Below are 18212 nucleotides of genomic sequence, written 5' to 3'. Positions count from 1 at the left end.
GTTGCTTAACTTTGACCGCAAGTAGATTCCCGCCATCAGTGGTATAGGTGCCTTTTGAAAAATATACTTCAAGATTCTTAAGTCTCAGTCCTCTTTTAAGTCAAGGTATTCTGTAAATTAAACGAGATGATGCATTTCTGGATAACTTGAGAAGTCATTTCGCCCCATCATTAAGTTTGATATCTGGAGGGGAAAGTCCGCCTACCAATCTCACAGCATTTACAGTGTTTAAATGGTACAAGATACTTATTTTACCATCTATAGGGGAAATGGAGCCAGCATGCCATTCACTCGTTACCTTGGCATCATGAAAACTTAATTCGATTTGTTTATAAGTCTAGTACCCCATTTTTGGATCACCCCTCTTTTGGACCACCTTTTTACATCAAAAATCGTGATTTTCACCTATTAATAACTTTATAACCAATCAATGTAATTTGATAAAATTTGAATTATAAATTTATTATATAATGTTAAAGTGAATGGTTCCTGCGTAGCACGTGCACAGGGCACTAGTCCTGTTAGGACTAGATTGAGAAGCTCTCTTACAGAGAGCTTCGCACTTCCGTAGAACTTAGAAGAGAGATCAACCTACTAGACCAATATTACCTCAGTTCTGCCCTATCAGCTTCCCACTATTCCCTGTGTGAGGTCATTCCTTTTAACAGATTTTCTATATATTTTAAAATTTAAAATCCTAATAACGTGGTTTATCAGCGAGTCGCCACTATCAGCGAGTCGCCACTTTTTCACTTATTCAACCACTTTAAACTTATTTTAATCAACAATTATTGAATCAATTGATTTAAACTATTAAGAATCTAATAATCTAGGGTCTATTATATTATTAGAACAAGTTCTTGAATTGTGACCAGTCTTTCCACATTTACTACAGCATCGATTAGTAGATGATTCCCTATTGGAATTTCCCCTATTTTGACGCTCGTCGCATCGAATCTGAATATCCACCTCTTGTTGTGATATTATATCTATAGCTTCCTAATCAGTAAATACTCCTCCTTGATGTAATTAAGTTTTTTTAATATATCGATATTTGCTTAATGCCTCATTTGCTTTCCGAAGCATATGAATCTCTACACTTAAGAGTGTATTCTCATAAATTAGTCGTTCTATACCCTTAACTAATACAACTACAATTTTGAATATAGATGTAGGAGAGCTTGATTGATATCGAGCAATTCGAGATTTCACTAAAGTTGATTGTAAAAGAGCTTCAGTTGGATTATGAGATATTTGAGAGACCCAAGAGTTGGCAGATTCCAAAAGGATCGATGGAGGGGTAGGTGTGCGAATTCGAATATCTAATTTCGAAAGCACAGCTTGAGGATCAAATGGTATTAGTCCTGCTCCTCGAAAGCTAGCTTTCATATTCTGAATTGTAATCGATTATTGATATGCAACTTTGAAAGCTATAAAGAATTCAATTTTAGAAATATGATTGATATATACCTTGATAAACTCATCAATTTGACAATTATATAAACGTTTGAATATGCTAAAACATCCAACATCAAGTGGTTGAATTAAATGATTTGAATGCGATAATAACTTTACACATATAATGTCATTTGACTTGCAATATGATTGGAAAGGTATCGATTCATAACTTTCATGCCTATCCAATACTAATATTCGATATTTGCCCTTTCTTCGTTGACTAGTATATTTATCGAAGTGCTTTAATCATTCTAAACCTGTCTCATTATTCGTCCATTCATTAGAAGTAGGTTTAATAGCCCAATCCGCAGGAAAATCGGTTTCGGTATATCAATTGGAAAGATAAACTTGTCCTTAAACTATCAGAAATGGAGGTATAGTTTCATCCTCTTTATTACCACATATAATTGCCGTAGCCCATTCTCGATTGCCTGGTTGTATTGCCTTGTTTCTGCCATTTCTTTCAGAACTAATTACAACCATTCCAGAGCATATTATGCCCATCATAAAGCCGGTTTCGTCGAAATTGTAGAAATCGCAATCTTGAATATCATATTTCGCCTGCATATTCGATACCAATCCAAACCATTCTTCAATAAGCTTGGAATCTTTGTAGAGAGCTCTTTGAAAATTATAAATACAACTAAAACACATCTTTAATTTTGTACAACGCTTTACGAATCGATGAGCCCAGAGCTTTCCAACTCTCTTCGCATCTTTTGATTCGAGAATATAATTCACTATATCTTTTACACCATTTAATTTAGATGCAAATCCTCTTTCATTCATATCGATAATATACTGAATAAGCACCTCTTCTTCTTTTTCAATCAAATTAAGATTATTTGCTCGAGTTTCCATTCTGTGAATTCGACCGCCCATTCTATCTCGTAATATAGTTCGAGGGACTTTGTAGATTTTCGCAGTCTTTCCAACTGTAAGATTTTTTGATTTTTGAATAGCTTCAATAGCTAAGATTATTCTGGCCTCTTTTGATTGTATTTCCATAATAATTCGTTGAAATATCGCGTCTTGAAATTGAATGATAAAAGATAACGTAAGTCATGGCGTAATGCGTCTAATGGCGTAATGCGTCTAATTGTGGGGGACCACCCCATCAAAAAAGCAACAATTCAACAATGGTCCATCGAAAAAGTTTAAAAGTATAGGAAATGGAATCTCGATTTACTGAAACAATATTAGGAGTTCAAAATGGAAAGTATAAGTCTTTATATAAAGCTGTAAAAGAACTAGGGCTTTCTAAAGATATTATAACGCAATACATTAAAGAAGGTTCATTGCGTTCTGAAGTATATTAATCACAACAGAAACTTTCTGCTATATAAGAGAATGTATTTCTTAAATAGATAAAGCAATTGATAATTAACGGCTATTTATTAAACCATCAGTTATTAAAAGAATTGGTTGAGGAGTTATATTCAAAACAGACTTATAATTTGGATTGTCTCTTATTTGACTCTCTTGAACTCTCATTATAACACTTTCTTAATCATAAATAAGTTCCACGATTTATCAAACAACATCCTCATCTTACAATTGTTATTGGTCATCGAATTGAATCTATAAGAATGGATAATACAATTAAGGAAACATATAGTACTTGGTTTGATGTATATCAAAAAGCAATTTAGGATTATAGAATTGAGAAGAAAGACGAATACAATATAAATGAATCTGGATATTCAATTGAAATAATAAAATCAACCCGAATTATTATCGATTCTACACTTTGTACAAAACATCAAGCATATTCAGGCCATCAAGAGTAGATTTCAATAGTAAAGTGTATTTATGTAGATGAATCCATTCTTCTATTACTCAGGATTTTTAAAAGTAAAAACGTCCTTCAAAATTGGATTCCGAAGAAAGTTCTTGATAGCTGATTCTTTTCAGCAAATACAAAGGGCTGGACAAGCAATCTTCATGGATTAAAATGGCTAAAACGTGTTTTCGAATCTGTAACTCATACAAAAATAGATAACAAATATCGGTTTCTCATCTACAATAGTTATAATTCTTATATTAATAAAAGCTTTATAGTTCATTACCTTCAAAATCGAATTGTACTTCTTATACTTCCTCCTCATATCTTACATTTGCTTCAGCCACTTGATGTTGCGGTTTTCGATTCATTGAAAAAACAGCTCACCGCAGCACTTTCTGATTTGAATCAAGCTCAACTTATACGAATACAAAAGATTGAATAAATGAAGGCATATATTAAAGCTCGAGCCGATATATGTCATCATCAAAATATTAAATCGGTATAGCGGGGAGTTGGGTTACATCTATTTAATCCACAAAGAGTATTCTGTATACTGGGTCGAGAGTTTACCCTCAAAGTCGAAATATCCAAAGAATTAATCCAATTTGATATTTTTAATCAAATCTTTATCAATAGCTCACCTTTGGATATAGCAATCTTACAAATAGCAAATAACCTTTTAAATTCAACAATTGAAAATGATACAACTCTTTCAACCCTGATTTGTCAATACATTCGAAAATTGACGATTGAGAGTGAGCAACTTCGAGCTCAAAGTATTATTCACTAACACAATGCGAATAATTTATGAGTTATTATGAAGAAATATATAATATATAAGAAAGAAAAGAGATTAGTTTTGAAGGATCATTTTCATATTTCTATACAAGAATTATATAATACAATAATAGAAGCCGAAAAAGCTACTAAAGTATAGATAATGAAAAAAGGAAAAGGGAAAGGGAAAGTAATTGAATATGAGACTGAAACTGAAGAGGATATTGGAGAAGAAGTTGAAGATGAATCTGAAAGTGATATTGGAGATTGTATTATAGTTGATTGTTGAGTAATTGAGATTTTAATAGAGTGGTTCCCCGCAATTAGACGCATTACGCCATTAGACGCATTACGCCATGACTTACGTTATTGAAAAAGTGGCGACTCGCTGATAGTGGCGACTCGCTGATAAACCACGTTATATTATATTTTATTTGATTTGAAGATTTCAAAAAATTTATAATTTATTTTTAGTAATTTTTGTTGAAAAATTATTGAAGATTTTCAAGATTTTCAAATTTATATATAAATCCTATACAAATCGAAAATAGAAATTTCAACCTTCAAAATCTCAATCAATAAAATTACGAAAAATCTGAAATTTTCAGAGTTGATTTACAATTATATAATGATTTTGTAATTGAATTTTCATTTGATTTCATTCATTAATTGTTGAATTATTAATAGCTAAAAATGGTAATTTTTGGTGTAAAAAGGTGGTCCAAAGGAGGGGTGATCCAAAAGTAGGGTACTAGACTTAATTCTTGTTTAGAGGGAGCCCCGACTTCTACAAACACAATCCAAGGAACTCGAGGATTGTGAGTGATTTGCTGATCGTACCTCCGCTATCTTTCATTGTAGCCTGGACTTCAAATCAAAGCTGGTTTCCCAGCTTGTTTGTAAAATCATCCTGGATATCTCATCTAATACTATCGATTTCTCTATTGTAAATGTCCTTTTTACTTTAGAAACTACAACAATCTTAAGTTGTTTGCAGAGCAAAGTATCATTTACCATGAACTGCGTCTTCTATATGCTACCATATATGTTGTTTTTATGTTCCATCTTTAGTGACTTTGATGCCTTCAGCAATTATTTGATGGAATTTCTGGTGGACTTATAAACACACATTGCAGCTATTCGTGATAAGTTCTACATACCTATGAAAGGCTTAGCATCACTCATTCACTTTCTTAGATCATGAATGACTTCTAGGTAGGGATGTGCATTTTGTAGTTGCATAAAGCATAATAATCTAGCTCCCTTTATTATCATGTTTTATTAATAGGTTTTTTGGGAGGGGGACGAGTCAATTATGGACTATGATTGGATGGATTGAGGGGAAAATATTTTATTTATTCTTATTAAGATCAACATTTTGAAGATTAGCTATTATCCTCCATATTAAACAATATATTTTTTTCTAATTGATCCTACATCTGTTTAAACCAATCAGGATACAAGATATAGGTAGTCTACGGTATAGTAGGTAAGTTGATTATTCTTCAAAATCAATATCATAATAAGATCGAAGGTTCAAGTGTAGTGAATATAGGAATAACCTCAAAAATATCTAAATGTATTGATTGTGTTGACCTCCTGGGATCTTGGCAGCATATGCATATATATTGCATGATGCATATAAGGAGCAAACAAAACTCAACTTTTAATTCATTCTTTCCTTTTTGGTATACTGTTTGTTTGCTTTCAATATTTTGATTTCAAAGCACTTTAATTCCGAAGGCTGAATACCTAACCTTATTCCTTCATTTTTGAATATATACTCGCAGCTTAACTGCTTAGCTAGAGAATCAATCAATTCAATCTGATGCTCTTTCTGGTCTCAAGAAACCCAATAGATTGGCTGCAAGGTATGACTAAGCTTTTTTAAAAATAAAGCAGTTAATAATGATGCTATACCCTTGTTATGCTTTATCATAATCTAGCTCTGCTTTACATAAAGCCCCCATCCCTACTTCTAGGAAGACTTGATATACGTATGATTGGCCAAAAGAATGATGTCCTTACCTCGGCCGAGGATTCACTCACTGATATTAGTCCTGCTCAATCTATCTTTTTCAAAAGATTTATTTTCCAACTCTTATATAAATTGTGACCGTGTGTAATACCAACAGAAAAGGAAGTAAAGACCAGAGACAAGGATATGGGTGGGACATGGTGGGAATTATTTTTGCTCTGGTTAGGATGTAGTACGAAACCGAGTCTTTTTTGATTCAGATTTCATCACGAAGTTGACAAACCGATTTTTCTTGATTCAAATAACCATCTGAAGATTTGGATTCCTTCATCGCTCATCTTACTCAATCATTATCATTAATTCCGCCTCTGTTATTGTTACCAATACACTATTTTTATCGTCTATATTCACTTGACTGTACTACATCAACACACGGTCCATTTTATACCTTCGGATTTTCTTTTTGTATCCCAATATATCCTTGAATATTCTCTGCCTGTTGTAAATAAATTCGTGTCAAAGGTCTTAGGGTGCGTTTGGATTGATTTTTTTTTTTCACATTTGACCACATTCGGGCCAATATATTAGGTCTAATATGCTCGAATCGAATATGATATTCTAGCTAATATATATTTGCCAAAATATCTGCGTTTACCAAACACAATATTAGATCCAATCAAAAATATTAGAACAAATATATATTTGATTAAATATTCGAACATTTTCCTATAAAATAATCAATAATAGCTTTTTGATACTAGTAACCACACGTTTGGAAAATTTCGATATCTCAACCACCAAAAATCTTCATTTTCATTCACCTTTGCTAATTTTTCAAATATACCTCAAATATATTAACTTCAATCAAATATATTCAAATATATATTAGATCCAATATTTTATTGAGCTCAATATTTCTAATATTTTTGAAAATCGATCTGAACACACCCTTATTATTCATAGAGGGGCTACTCTCTTCAAGGTTAGGTTTGGTCCTGTAGACTATATGCATATCGAATGCCTTATAAACTAAGCTCATAAAAGCCTAACACTGTCATGATGTACAAGGTCTCATCCTAATCTACTTTTGATTATGGTCCCACTTCTTCACTGAAAGGAACTTTCTTTGGTCCAAAGAACAACTTTTTGTAACGGGAAACTCGAACCTGATTCCAAGTTGACTAGCAGCTGAAAATGACCTATATGTGGAAATTTATCACTGGGTATAATAGATACAACAAGATACTACATGATGGATTAGAGATATACCCACTACCCCCTTTCCTGTCAAGGTTTAAAATCAATATTGGGGTATGCTTTAGTGTTTTTGATATATCCGGTGGCTATATTAACTATTCCGTGAGTAGAAGAGTCTAATCTACTCATGCTTTTACTAGATATCCAACACGCGCAGGTCTGTCTCTACACGAATACATTGTTGTCACGCTATCATTCCGCTTATAGTCGTCCTTTTCTTCTCTCAGTTGGTGGTACTTCAATCTTTAATTGTTACCACTATTCACTAATTCATTTTCGTTGTCGTGTTCTAGATTTTTTCGTCTCTCTCTTTGGATTTCATCATGAGAATAAAAAGCCTTAAATAATACCTAAATCTAGCCTAATTACTGCTAGTAGCTTCATATCTTCCTTTTTACCTACTTTGAATTCGGTTTAGGCTCGTCTGGAGGACGATGCTATCATGCGAGTAGGCTTTCGAGCCCATATCTTTCTTCGGTCCTTATCCAAAATAGGGGGTGCTGGATTTTTGCTGTTGTTCGACAAGTTTATGGTCATTTTCTCAACTTATTATTCGATACATGTAGTCAATAAAACCACATGCTCGTCGCTAGCCTATCTGGTTTGTTCCTGTATGAGAAGCAACAAAGTAAGTATGTTTATATGTTATCTACCTAGGTAGTCGCAGATTCAAACTCGGTGAATCTAAGAGCCCATTCTTATAGTATCGAACTTTCCCAAGGACTGTGTAAATAATGCTGTGTCTTTGGTTGATACGAAGGAGTGAACACCATTTATGGCCATTGACAAATATAGGAACAATATATAAGTCATTGCTCTTCCTAATACTTCTTGATTCCATAAAGAGAAGAAATGCAATTTGCTTACGCTTTAGAGCTAGCCAAATCCGAGCCCCCGCCAAAGCACCTGTCTGGGACTTATATATCTTGTAGTAAATAAACTTGAATTCGGCATGTATTTCTCTTCATTTTCGTCTCTATTTACATGGAATTTTCATTGTCGCTCTCTCTCGAAGCTCTCATTGTCCTTGTACTCCCCAACCATCACATTCTTCCTGCCACAAATAGTAACGGATATTTTCCCAGGATGTATGGGAAACCCGGCAAGGAGAAATCACGACTAAGGTCTAAAGGACCCCGGATCTTGAAGATCTCCTTTTTGAATTCTTCATTCGCTCTGGACTTCGGAGCAGGGCTATTTGATGATGATTGTATTTGTGGTAATGTCAAGGAAAGATATTTTGAATGCAATCACTTCACAAACGGCCCCGCCCCTAGATTCACTTTAGCCATACTTTAAGAACCATTTTAATAAAACTTGAGCCATAAAAGCTTACTCCCAGTTGCAGCATTGGTAAGGTTCTCAAAGAATAGCGACATATGATACTGCATAAACATAGTCAAAGAGGTGTCAAGCAACCTCATGCTTGTAGAATGAAGATTAAATTCACGACAGTTTTGGCCATAGCAAAATTTTCCACGTAATACTGACAGGGTTTATTGACAGCAGTGCTAATATTATAACAAAAATCATCAGCACTTGAGAAATATTGCAACAAAGTTGGTATGAGATGAAAAAATAACCTGGTCAATCCCTCCGAATTCGCGGACTCTCCCTCTTAGGACGATTAAATTGTCTTTTATATCATAGATAATAAGACACCCAGTATTTTCCTTGTTATTTTCGATTTCTCTTAATGATCATACTGTATTCATCGCTAAAATTGAGGAAGATGAATAAGTCGGTGCTAGTAAACCCAGAGATCTGAATTGAAAATCCCACCAACCGGCTGGATATCAAGAATGGCGTCCGTATTCTGAAGTAAGCTTTTCCTGATTGATTTGATTTACCCTATCCATGTCTAGCTCTCAACTGAATATCTTGACTCCATGTTCTTCTTCCTCTCATCCAATTTTGAGTGCTGATTTATTTATAAGCACTGCACCTTGCAGTCAAATTCATCATAGTTGACCCTCGAGACCATCTTATGATGTGTTTTAGGGACCATTGGGAATTCTGCAAGCAAACCATGGAAAGAGAGATGTCGATCAGAGTGAGTCAGCACTATTACTTTTCCATCACTGACATGGCGCTAATACCCATTGCCATTCTCGCTTAATTCACTGAGCCCCTAACTAAGTTCTATACTAATAGCTCTTCTAAAACTTAATCTTTCTAATGTCTTTACCCTAAATATAATTATACGTGTCAAAATAGCCAAGGAACAGAGCAAGAGATATAGAAGGGAGAAAATGTCCATGAATGATGTTGAGAACCGTGTTATTGCTGACATGACCACTCTCTCATATTCACTCCTCAAATTTTTCATATCATCAGAATCTGTTGAGTCCATCGATGTGCATAATGTTCATTTGTTTTTCATACTTGAAATATATCAATATATACATACGGTCTATTTTGTAAACATCGTTTTTCCTTTGTAATCGCGTGTGAAGGAATTTACCACGGAATGATGCTTTTCGTCTTTTAAGTCCGCTTCACGACTACAAATATATGCAAAAACTTTCTGTTGTACAATGCAGAATGCTGGCCTGGTTAGGTCAAAGCTTGTGAGATGTTGATGAAACTCACTGCATATTAGTGGTTCTAAGATTTTCAAGACATGGTTCAAGTCATCATTTTGACCTCGCGTCGTCCTTATTGTAACTACTGTTCGCCCATCTCCGTGTCTTTCCTCCCAGTGTTGGAAATGATCTTAATAGTGCCTGGAAAATTACCTTATTCATCTGTTTGTGTTTATGATCTTTGAATGTGAGAAACAAGATAGGATGTGATGTATCTTCGGTTCTTTACATAGAGGTATCCCTAAATAGGAGGCTTAGTGTCGTATCAAATCCACAATTCAGTTTTATATGGATTACAATGGTCCAAAGTGTTCACGATGCTGGATACTTTTGTGCTTATTCATTGCCAATACTTTTACCTTCCTGTTATTTTTTGATAGAAAAATTACCGTCTGAACTTTCATTCTCCTATTAAACTTGCCAACTATAAATTTCAAATTGTGAGTCCTCAGTTTCAGTCCGGATTACTGCATTGGAAACTTCGAACGCAGAATTTCGAGAAAATAATTACACCTCCAGGTCACGGTGTAAATACATAACTTTCGCGTAAACGAGGCAAGGGGAAATGACATAGATATATATTATTGAATAAGTGGGATATATTTACCTCCACCCCGGAGATATGTGAATTGAAGAAGAGCGTGACTTACTTCATATTTTATGGCTACCACTATAGACTTAGGAATCCAATTTCAATTGGCTCTAAGTTCTCTTCCCGGTTTTCCTGGAATCCTCGATCAATTTTCAACATTCATTATTTTACAAATACAAGAGAAGTCTGATATATCATTTCCAATTCCTTCCTTAGACACCCATGCCTCCGTTGGAATTAGTGGCTTTTCCAACCACGGAGCCCGATTTTCATATACGTGAAACTCATCAAAAGAAATTCATGGAAGGAGAAGCGTTTATACGGATAGAAAATAAATTACACAGGTGTATCTGGAAAGTGGAGGGGGGGTAGAGATAATGAATCAGTTTAGGTGTGCCAAGGAAAGAGCGTGCCGGTGGTAGAGCGCAAGTCTAATAATTCAAAACAATAGTATAAAATTTAGTATTTGATGTATCATCCTCCTCCCAACTCTAAATATTTCTTCAATCTCCCAATATATAAACACTCAGAGAATTCAAAGGTCCATTATCCACTACAACCGAAGATCATATATTCCAAAGATACAATGTTCTGTCATAGTTGTCCACTTTGTACTGTTACTTTCTCCTTTTATTTTCCTCAGGTTCATAAAAGCTAATTGAGCATAGCTGATGGAATAAGTAGTCAAGTCCAGGATCCGACTAATCATAACTGTCACTGATCATTACGTATACACATACTATTATCATTACCCTTCAATATTTAAAGCACTGTTGTCATAATCTTACAACCCCAGCACCATTCTTAAAAGTTTTATTTTATCTTCACCTTACTTGTATCTCATTTGATCTTCATCATATCTTTTCTGATAGGCTTCATATTGTGAACAAAAAAACCGACAACACAATTGCGATGACCACCCACTACAAGGTCACGCACATCACCTGTGAATTCAAAAATTGCAACAAGACCCATCTATCAAGGTTTAAATTCCCAGCAGAGGATCCTCTTTAAGATTATTGATATTTTCTTTGTCGGGCACGGAAAGGAAATCTTGTTCAAGTGAGTACTTCTATAAATAATATTCAAAGTAAGCAGTCAAAGGTAAAGAAATACACCGTGCAGACGGAGAATTTGGGAGAGGTGAAAGTGAAGCGAATAATCCGAAGTGTTACTTTGAAGTATGATTATTACATGATATGGAAGGTGTCTATTCCAGAAGCCGCTGTTTAGACCCTTGCCCCCTTTTCCTCTCGCTTATTACCAAATTCCCACAATCACTTCCTGATTAATATATAAACTCTCAGTTGTACCCTCAAGTTCAACAAATACAATACACTCACTTCGAAGATCATTGCATGAAGGAATTTTAAAGAGTCTAGAACTTTGCGTGGAATTCTTTTTGGAAAATAAGGCTGAGAATCTGCAGGCTGATTTCTGGCAGAATGCAATTATATATACAATTATCAACGCATAGCATTCTCATCATCATAATCTTAAATTCCACATTGCCATTATTTGGCGCATTACCGCTATCAACAAACCAAATTTATCATTTCTCCTTTCAGTCCCGTCTCCCGCCACTCCTACTTTTTCAGATCTCAAAAATTCGAATCAAAGAAACACGAATCACCAGGCTTATTCTCTGCGCACGGAGGTCGGGATCTACATTTAGACCTTTTATTCTAGACGGATAGCAACTAAATGTACTTGATATCAATGAAATGTCTTGTCTTTTATAACCAAGAAAGAAATTGGGCGACCGCAAAATCCGAGGGTAAATAGGTGATGAACATAAACGTGAAAATAGTATTGACCAACCTGCTTAACTCTTATTTCTATCCTCGATTTTACCATCTATTTCCATACTAGTTTATCCTTTTAAACATCCTTCCTCACTCGTGCCGCTTTAAAAATTAATCCACAAAACTTATATATTTCATCCTCAATAGATGAAAATTTGCTCCTCCTCACAGCCTTTCTAGGTATTATGAGAGACGGAGATATAAAATCGCATAAGAAACAGTATTTTCTTTGCAAAACTTGAAATAGTGATTTTCCCTTTAAGTCACTTACATCTCTTTTACACAAGATAATGAGTTTAAGAGAAGAAGACTAACAACCACGAAATCTAATTCATCATCTGTATTCATCATTTCTCCTTTGTTCCCTCCACCTTTTAAGATCATCAAGACACCGGCTACATCCCCAGATCTGAAACTTCTTACCTCTAACAATATATAAACACTTGACTATTCCGGAATCCAAGTAAACACAAGAAATAAAATACTTAGCCTTTAATAATTCAAATGATATTTAACACCTTTCCCCTTCCGCAATGTGATACAAGTATTTCTTAGCCCTTTTTCTTCTAAGATCTGACATCTGGTTAGGCTTCACAGAGTATCAACAGCCGAGTGTCTAAACATCCACACGTATAGAAACATTTCATTATCAAATTAAATATATTCAATATCACATCTAAAACACAATGGCCATTCATCATTACCATCGCTACCATTTACAAAACTTTCCTAATCTAGACTTCCCGTACAAGTCTCTTCATTATTAATACCGTAGCTCCGGATTCCACGCCGTGACTCTCGATCACATGCTACCGAGCCGCGCAAATGCACTACACAGTCTTTCGTCTATTAGGTTATTTACATTCAGCCCTATAAGAAATCACACAGAACAAGAATTGATTGATCACAGATCTATGAATTTAAATACATCTAAAACCAAAAGAAATTCTTAACGCCGTGCATCAAGAAAGTAGGAAATAAAAAACAAAAAAGTGAATTTTTTACTCATGAATCTTCACTCCTCACTCCACCCCTCCCCCCTCAAATTTCCCACATATATCTTCAAGCATCTATTATATTAACCTCTCTTTCCCCCTCTATAATAATAATTCGTCAAACAACTTTTTTTTAGAAATATCAGAATACTTCTAATTCTTCTATTTTTTATCCTTAATTCCTTTTCATTATATTTTGTTAAAGTGAATGGTTCCTGCGTAGCACGTGCACAGGGCACTAGTCCTATTAGGACTAGATTGAGAAGCTCTCTGTAAGAGAGCTTCGCACTTCCGTATAACTTAGAAGAGAGATTAACCTACTAGACCAATATTACCTCAGTTCCGCCCTATCAGCTTCCCACTATTCCCTGGGTGAGGTCATTCCTTTTAACATATTTATTAAAAGATTGGGTGGAAGAGGCCTCTATATTGACTATATTACTACGTCTGTAGGCATATTAATCTCCTCTTAGTATCCTCGGAGGGGACCAATATGCCTGCTTATGGTTCGTCTAATCTAGCCTGTTTAGGTAACCGTATTACTAATCACGACACGTGATTAGTACCGGTAACTTCTATTCCTTTTAACAATATTTAATATTTTTATTTTTAAAAATTGATATTAAATCAATTTATTCATTTATTTAACAGTAAAAATAAACATAATTAAATATTAATAATATAGAATTTCTTTTTTTTATTATCGTTAACATTACCATTAATTATCACTATAAACATACTTTTCCATTCGAAAACAACATTAATAACAATACAAACCATCTCAATATCCTCATCCCAACCTAATACTCCCTACCAGAATCAGCACATCTCAATCTCAATCCCCATCCTCTATACCTTCACCTCTTCTCAATTCCTCGATCCCCGGGCCTTACTCACCATCCGCTCAGAAACATTTTATCATAATAGAATCCTTACAATAGATTTGATATAATTATAATCAATTATAAAAAGGATTTCCTGGAATATTTATATGGACGAGAAAACGAGGAAGAAGTGATTATTTGTAAGCTTTTGAACATCCTTATATTATTAGGTAAAGAGTTTTAAAAATGAAAAAGTAAATAGAAAAAGAAAAGTGAGGGGAGGGGAACATAGATCTAAGGTGGTGAATTATTTAAGGTTTCGTGTGTAAAATTATGTAGGGATTAGGGTTAGGATGGAGATGGATGATGTGAATAAGAATGAGGATAAAATTATGATTTATTTATTTAGTTTTTTTTCTATTTTCTCTACAAGTCTAAGTATTCTTAGTCGTTCTCTCTCCATCTTATCCCATGCCTCTCCATTCCCTTCCTTCTCTAAATACAAAACCTTCTTCACACACCCTATTCCTATTCCCTTACCACGCCCTTCTAATCTCCATCCCCATCCCAATATCCACCTCCACCAGATCATCACACCCCTTCCCTTCCCCTCTTCCTTTCCTCCATCCCATATCCTAAATCCCCCTTACCTCTTCTTCAACCCTATTATCCCCTCTTCTTTCCAATTCCCAAAACACCCACATCTCCCTGCCTCATCCCACATCTCCCCTCTCTCCACCCATCCCCAAAACCCAATCCCACCAATCCCACCAACTTTCCAGACCCCAAAACCCAAGCGCATCTCCAAAATCCTAAATCAACATATCATACACCCACCGACCTCCATAAAAAATATATACACATACATCCGAATAAAAACACCTCATCATCATCATCACTCTCAAGACTTAAACCTAAACCTAAACCCTAATCCTAATTCCTAATTCCTAATTCTTAATTCCTAATCTGAATTCCTACAAACCATCACTCCTACCAATCATCACTCCTACCTACCAATCACCACTCCACTTCACTCCATTTCATATCCTTTCATATCATTTCCTTTAGAACCTAAAATGAATAATAAATATAAATTACCATTTTATTCCATTAAATACCTATATCCATCACTGATTTGCTGAATTAGCTGATAAGCCATTGATCAGTCAACATGTGATTCTTATTTGGTAGGTAGTAAAATTATTGAAAAAACGAAAATATACTTATTCCCTCTTCCCTCTCCCTTTCTCCTTCGCTCGCCCTTGCCCTTGCCCTTACGCTCTCCTCTCCCTCACCCTTTCCTCTTCTCTCTCCTTCTACCTCTCCCTCCTTTCTCCATTTTCTCTTCTTTTTCCCTCTTCCTTTCCCCCTCCCTCGCCTTCGCCCCTGCCTCTCCCTCTCCCCTCCTCTCTTTTCGTTTATTTTCTATTCAAAAGCACTCTCCTTTAAAAAAAAATCAATCATATTTTGACTCATCAATTAGCTATCAGCTAATATTTAATCTCGGTGACTGACTGATAATATTCACACAAAATCCAGCTTGCTAGCTTAGCTTATACGCTGACAGTCAGTGTTGTCAATTAATTGGCTGATTGGCCACTCTGCTCCCAAATCCCAAGTCCAAAATTCTACACATCACACATGCTATCACATTGATATAGCCCAACCTTCAAATCATTAACCACGAATCACTCCACAAAACCCCTACATTAAATCCATCTTAGGAAAGAACCTTGGACCCGCAAATCCCTTAGCCACTACACTTTGAATATCAATATTCCCGTCTGATCTCCCATCAGGACTCCAAAGCTTCAACAAGATATATTTCCCACTGATTGGCGTACTGAATTTAATCGTGCATTTACTTTTATCCCTCTCGATAAAGAATTTCGCATGCGGAACCATAAGTTCACCACCAACAGCCGCAACCGCTTCTTGTGTTGCGATTTGTGATGCCTCGGCTGCTTCAGCTAATGTAATATTACTAGCCGTCTCACGTCGACGTAAACTTCCTGGTAAAGATGCCATATAATAATAATGATGTTCATCATCGGAAAGTCTGTAGCCTGTTGGAAAGTCATCTTCCTCACTACTTTCACCTATAAGACGAAGGTCATCATCTGGCATATCCCTTAACCTCATCCTATGAGCTCGATTGTTTCCTCGAGGCTGATCTTCATTATCAGAAAAGTCACTACTACATTCCATAGTGACTTGATAAGGTGACGTAATGTTGGTGAAATCCGACGGAATCTGAGCAGTGGGTGCAATATATGGAGTGTTTAAATCGCATTCAGGATCTTGAGCACCTAATGCAACCAGGCGACCAGCACGAGCTTGAGCTGTTGTCATAGTCCTAGTACCATCATCATTATGACGAATAGACATTATTGGCGGTCGCTCTGAACTCCCGGTAGGTGAGGAATACTGAATTTGATACTGTGCAGTACGAGTTAAGAGGTCGTTTGATGTTCCAGAGATGAACACCATTCCTTCTTGGACTCTTAAAATCAATTAGTATTGTCCGGGACAAAAAAAAGTGAAATCAATACTAACGGAGCTGTATATCCTTTATGGGGTGCCTTGATAACCAGTTCTGTGAGAGAAAAAGTGGTTTCTCCTTGATGCTTCAAGACAATATTGCAACGATTACTTTTAGTGCAATAGACCGTATTATCATCTTTCAAAACATTGTCCGATCCGTATTCTCCTTCTGGGAAACTTTGAAATAATCCCCCATCGCAACTAACAATCTCCATCTGTAGAGTACCTGGTTCGACTTGACCATACCTCCCATACTTAAAACCCTGCCAAGGTTCCTCTTTATTGTCTTGATCTAATTTTCTCCTCTTGACCCTACGATTATTTTCCCCCTCGGCGACATATTCTGGCGAGGAGAACCTGGATCCGATAGGAGTCTCTAACAAAGTTCGAAGGTTCAAGCTTGCGGATTCTAATTGTCTTAAATCTTCTGGTACAGAGCTGAGGGAACTACCTTCATTTAAAGCTCGCTGTGGTTCCATATATCGATCAGATTGTAAAAGGCGAGGTCTTCGACGACTTATCGTTGGTTGAGGAGGAGGTCTAGATTCTCGTCGTCTTATTTCAGCGCGTCGTAAATTTTCCCATTGATTTTCGTCAAGTTCCCCTGGGGCTGTAAGCGTCGTGGTTTGTCTCTGTGGGCGTCTTCCTTCTATCCTGCGCTGTCTCTCGGCCCTACGTAAAGTCTCGATCCTACGTTCGGACGATGACATATTTCTAGTTTCCGGATTATTAAGAAGTTGGGCTTGTGTTCCTGCTCGTCTTGCTTCGGTGTATCGACTTATGGCTCTGTAGAGTTCACCCGAGGGGCTGATTGTGGTGTTTGAATTAGGACCTCTCTCTAGAATATCTTGTACTAATCTTTCGGCGGTTTCGATAGGAGATTCTGAGGCTGGATGACTTGGTGGGTCATCAAAGTTTCCCGACTTAAAGTAAGATTGATTAGTGGGACAGATCATATGTCGATTATGAGGAACGTGGAGTCACCATTGAAAAGAGTCGCCTGGACATAGAAGATTGAATTGAAATTTATAGGCCAGTCGAAAGCGAATATGGGGAATAGGTATGAACCTTCTTGAGTGGATTGATAAAGGATGTGGAGAGATTTTATTCGTGTAATGAGACGGTTCCTTTTTTGTATTAAGGTTCGATGATTTGATTGTGGCTCGTCGAATTTGAATGAATGTTGCTTGAATCCTCGAGTGGGCTCTTGGATATTTGATGGATAAACTGAGTTAGGTTGGATTGTACTGCAGTAAGAACATAGATATGTTTCGTTGACCCCTTGAAGTAAGGTAGGTATAGAGTAAAGAGGAAAAGATGGTGGGAGATAGATGGTGAATGGTGATGGTAAATGGTAAATAGTGGATGGTGGATAGTGGGTGACTGATTTGAGCGGAGCGGCTGTGGTTGATCGAGAATTCCGATGGGCTTTGTGGGGTTTCTGGAATAATCAAGGCTGACTAGTACGAGAAGAGTCAAGATTGGATATTTAGATACCGTAATCACAGTTAGATACAACAGACTCATTAGAGTATGTCATCCTCATTGGACAAAGAACTGCTCATCTGAATTACTTTAATTCAGCTGTGAAGCCAAAATTGCTACTATCAA

The 18212-nt window shown here is 36.0% G+C and overlaps 5 protein-coding genes across 5 annotated transcripts; 2 read left to right on the top strand and 3 right to left on the bottom strand.

The window, feature by feature from the left end:
• Positions 1 to 1812: 1812 nt before the first annotated feature.
• Positions 1813 to 2319, bottom strand: SS1G_07475 (hypothetical protein; the record flags this gene model as incomplete). Its single annotated transcript, XM_001591978.1, has 1 exon — positions 1813 to 2319. One exon carries the CDS (start codon positions 2317 to 2319, stop codon positions 1813 to 1815), a length of 507 nt encoding a protein of 168 aa, XP_001592028.1.
• A 1093-nt stretch (positions 2320 to 3412) lies between these two features.
• Positions 3413 to 4365, top strand: SS1G_07474 (hypothetical protein; the record flags this gene model as incomplete). The annotated part of the gene is made up of 5 exons (XM_001591977.1): positions 3413 to 3437; positions 3520 to 3542; positions 3750 to 4020; positions 4156 to 4175; positions 4330 to 4365. 5 exons carry the CDS (start codon positions 3413 to 3415, stop codon positions 4363 to 4365), a joined length of 375 nt encoding a protein of 124 aa, XP_001592027.1.
• Positions 4366 to 7106: 2741 nt separating this feature from the next.
• Positions 7107 to 7722, bottom strand: SS1G_07473 (predicted protein; the record flags this gene model as incomplete). The annotated part of the gene is made up of 2 exons (XM_001591976.1): positions 7107 to 7198; positions 7659 to 7722. 2 exons carry the CDS (start codon positions 7720 to 7722, stop codon positions 7107 to 7109), a joined length of 156 nt encoding a protein of 51 aa, XP_001592026.1.
• A 620-nt stretch (positions 7723 to 8342) lies between these two features.
• Positions 8343 to 8740, top strand: SS1G_07472 (predicted protein; the record flags this gene model as incomplete). The annotated part of the gene is made up of 3 exons (XM_001591975.1): positions 8343 to 8466; positions 8588 to 8609; positions 8656 to 8740. The coding sequence occupies 3 exons, from the start codon at positions 8343 to 8345 to the stop codon at positions 8738 to 8740; spliced, it is 231 nt and encodes a 76-aa protein (XP_001592025.1).
• Positions 8741 to 15761: 7021 nt separating this feature from the next.
• Positions 15762 to 17557, bottom strand: SS1G_07471 (hypothetical protein; the record flags this gene model as incomplete). Its single annotated transcript, XM_001591974.1, has 2 exons — positions 15762 to 16560; positions 16614 to 17557. The coding sequence occupies 2 exons, from the start codon at positions 17555 to 17557 to the stop codon at positions 15762 to 15764; spliced, it is 1743 nt and encodes a 580-aa protein (XP_001592024.1).
• Between the last annotated feature and the right edge of the window lie 655 nt (positions 17558 to 18212).

This window comes from Sclerotinia sclerotiorum, genomic scaffold (genome assembly GCF_000146945.2).
Source record: "Sclerotinia sclerotiorum 1980 UF-70 scaffold_9 genomic scaffold, whole genome shotgun sequence".
NCBI lineage: Eukaryota > Fungi > Ascomycota > Leotiomycetes > Helotiales > Sclerotiniaceae > Sclerotinia > Sclerotinia sclerotiorum.
Note: the sequence above shows the minus strand (reverse complement) of the source record. Positions and strands in the feature narration are given on the sequence as shown.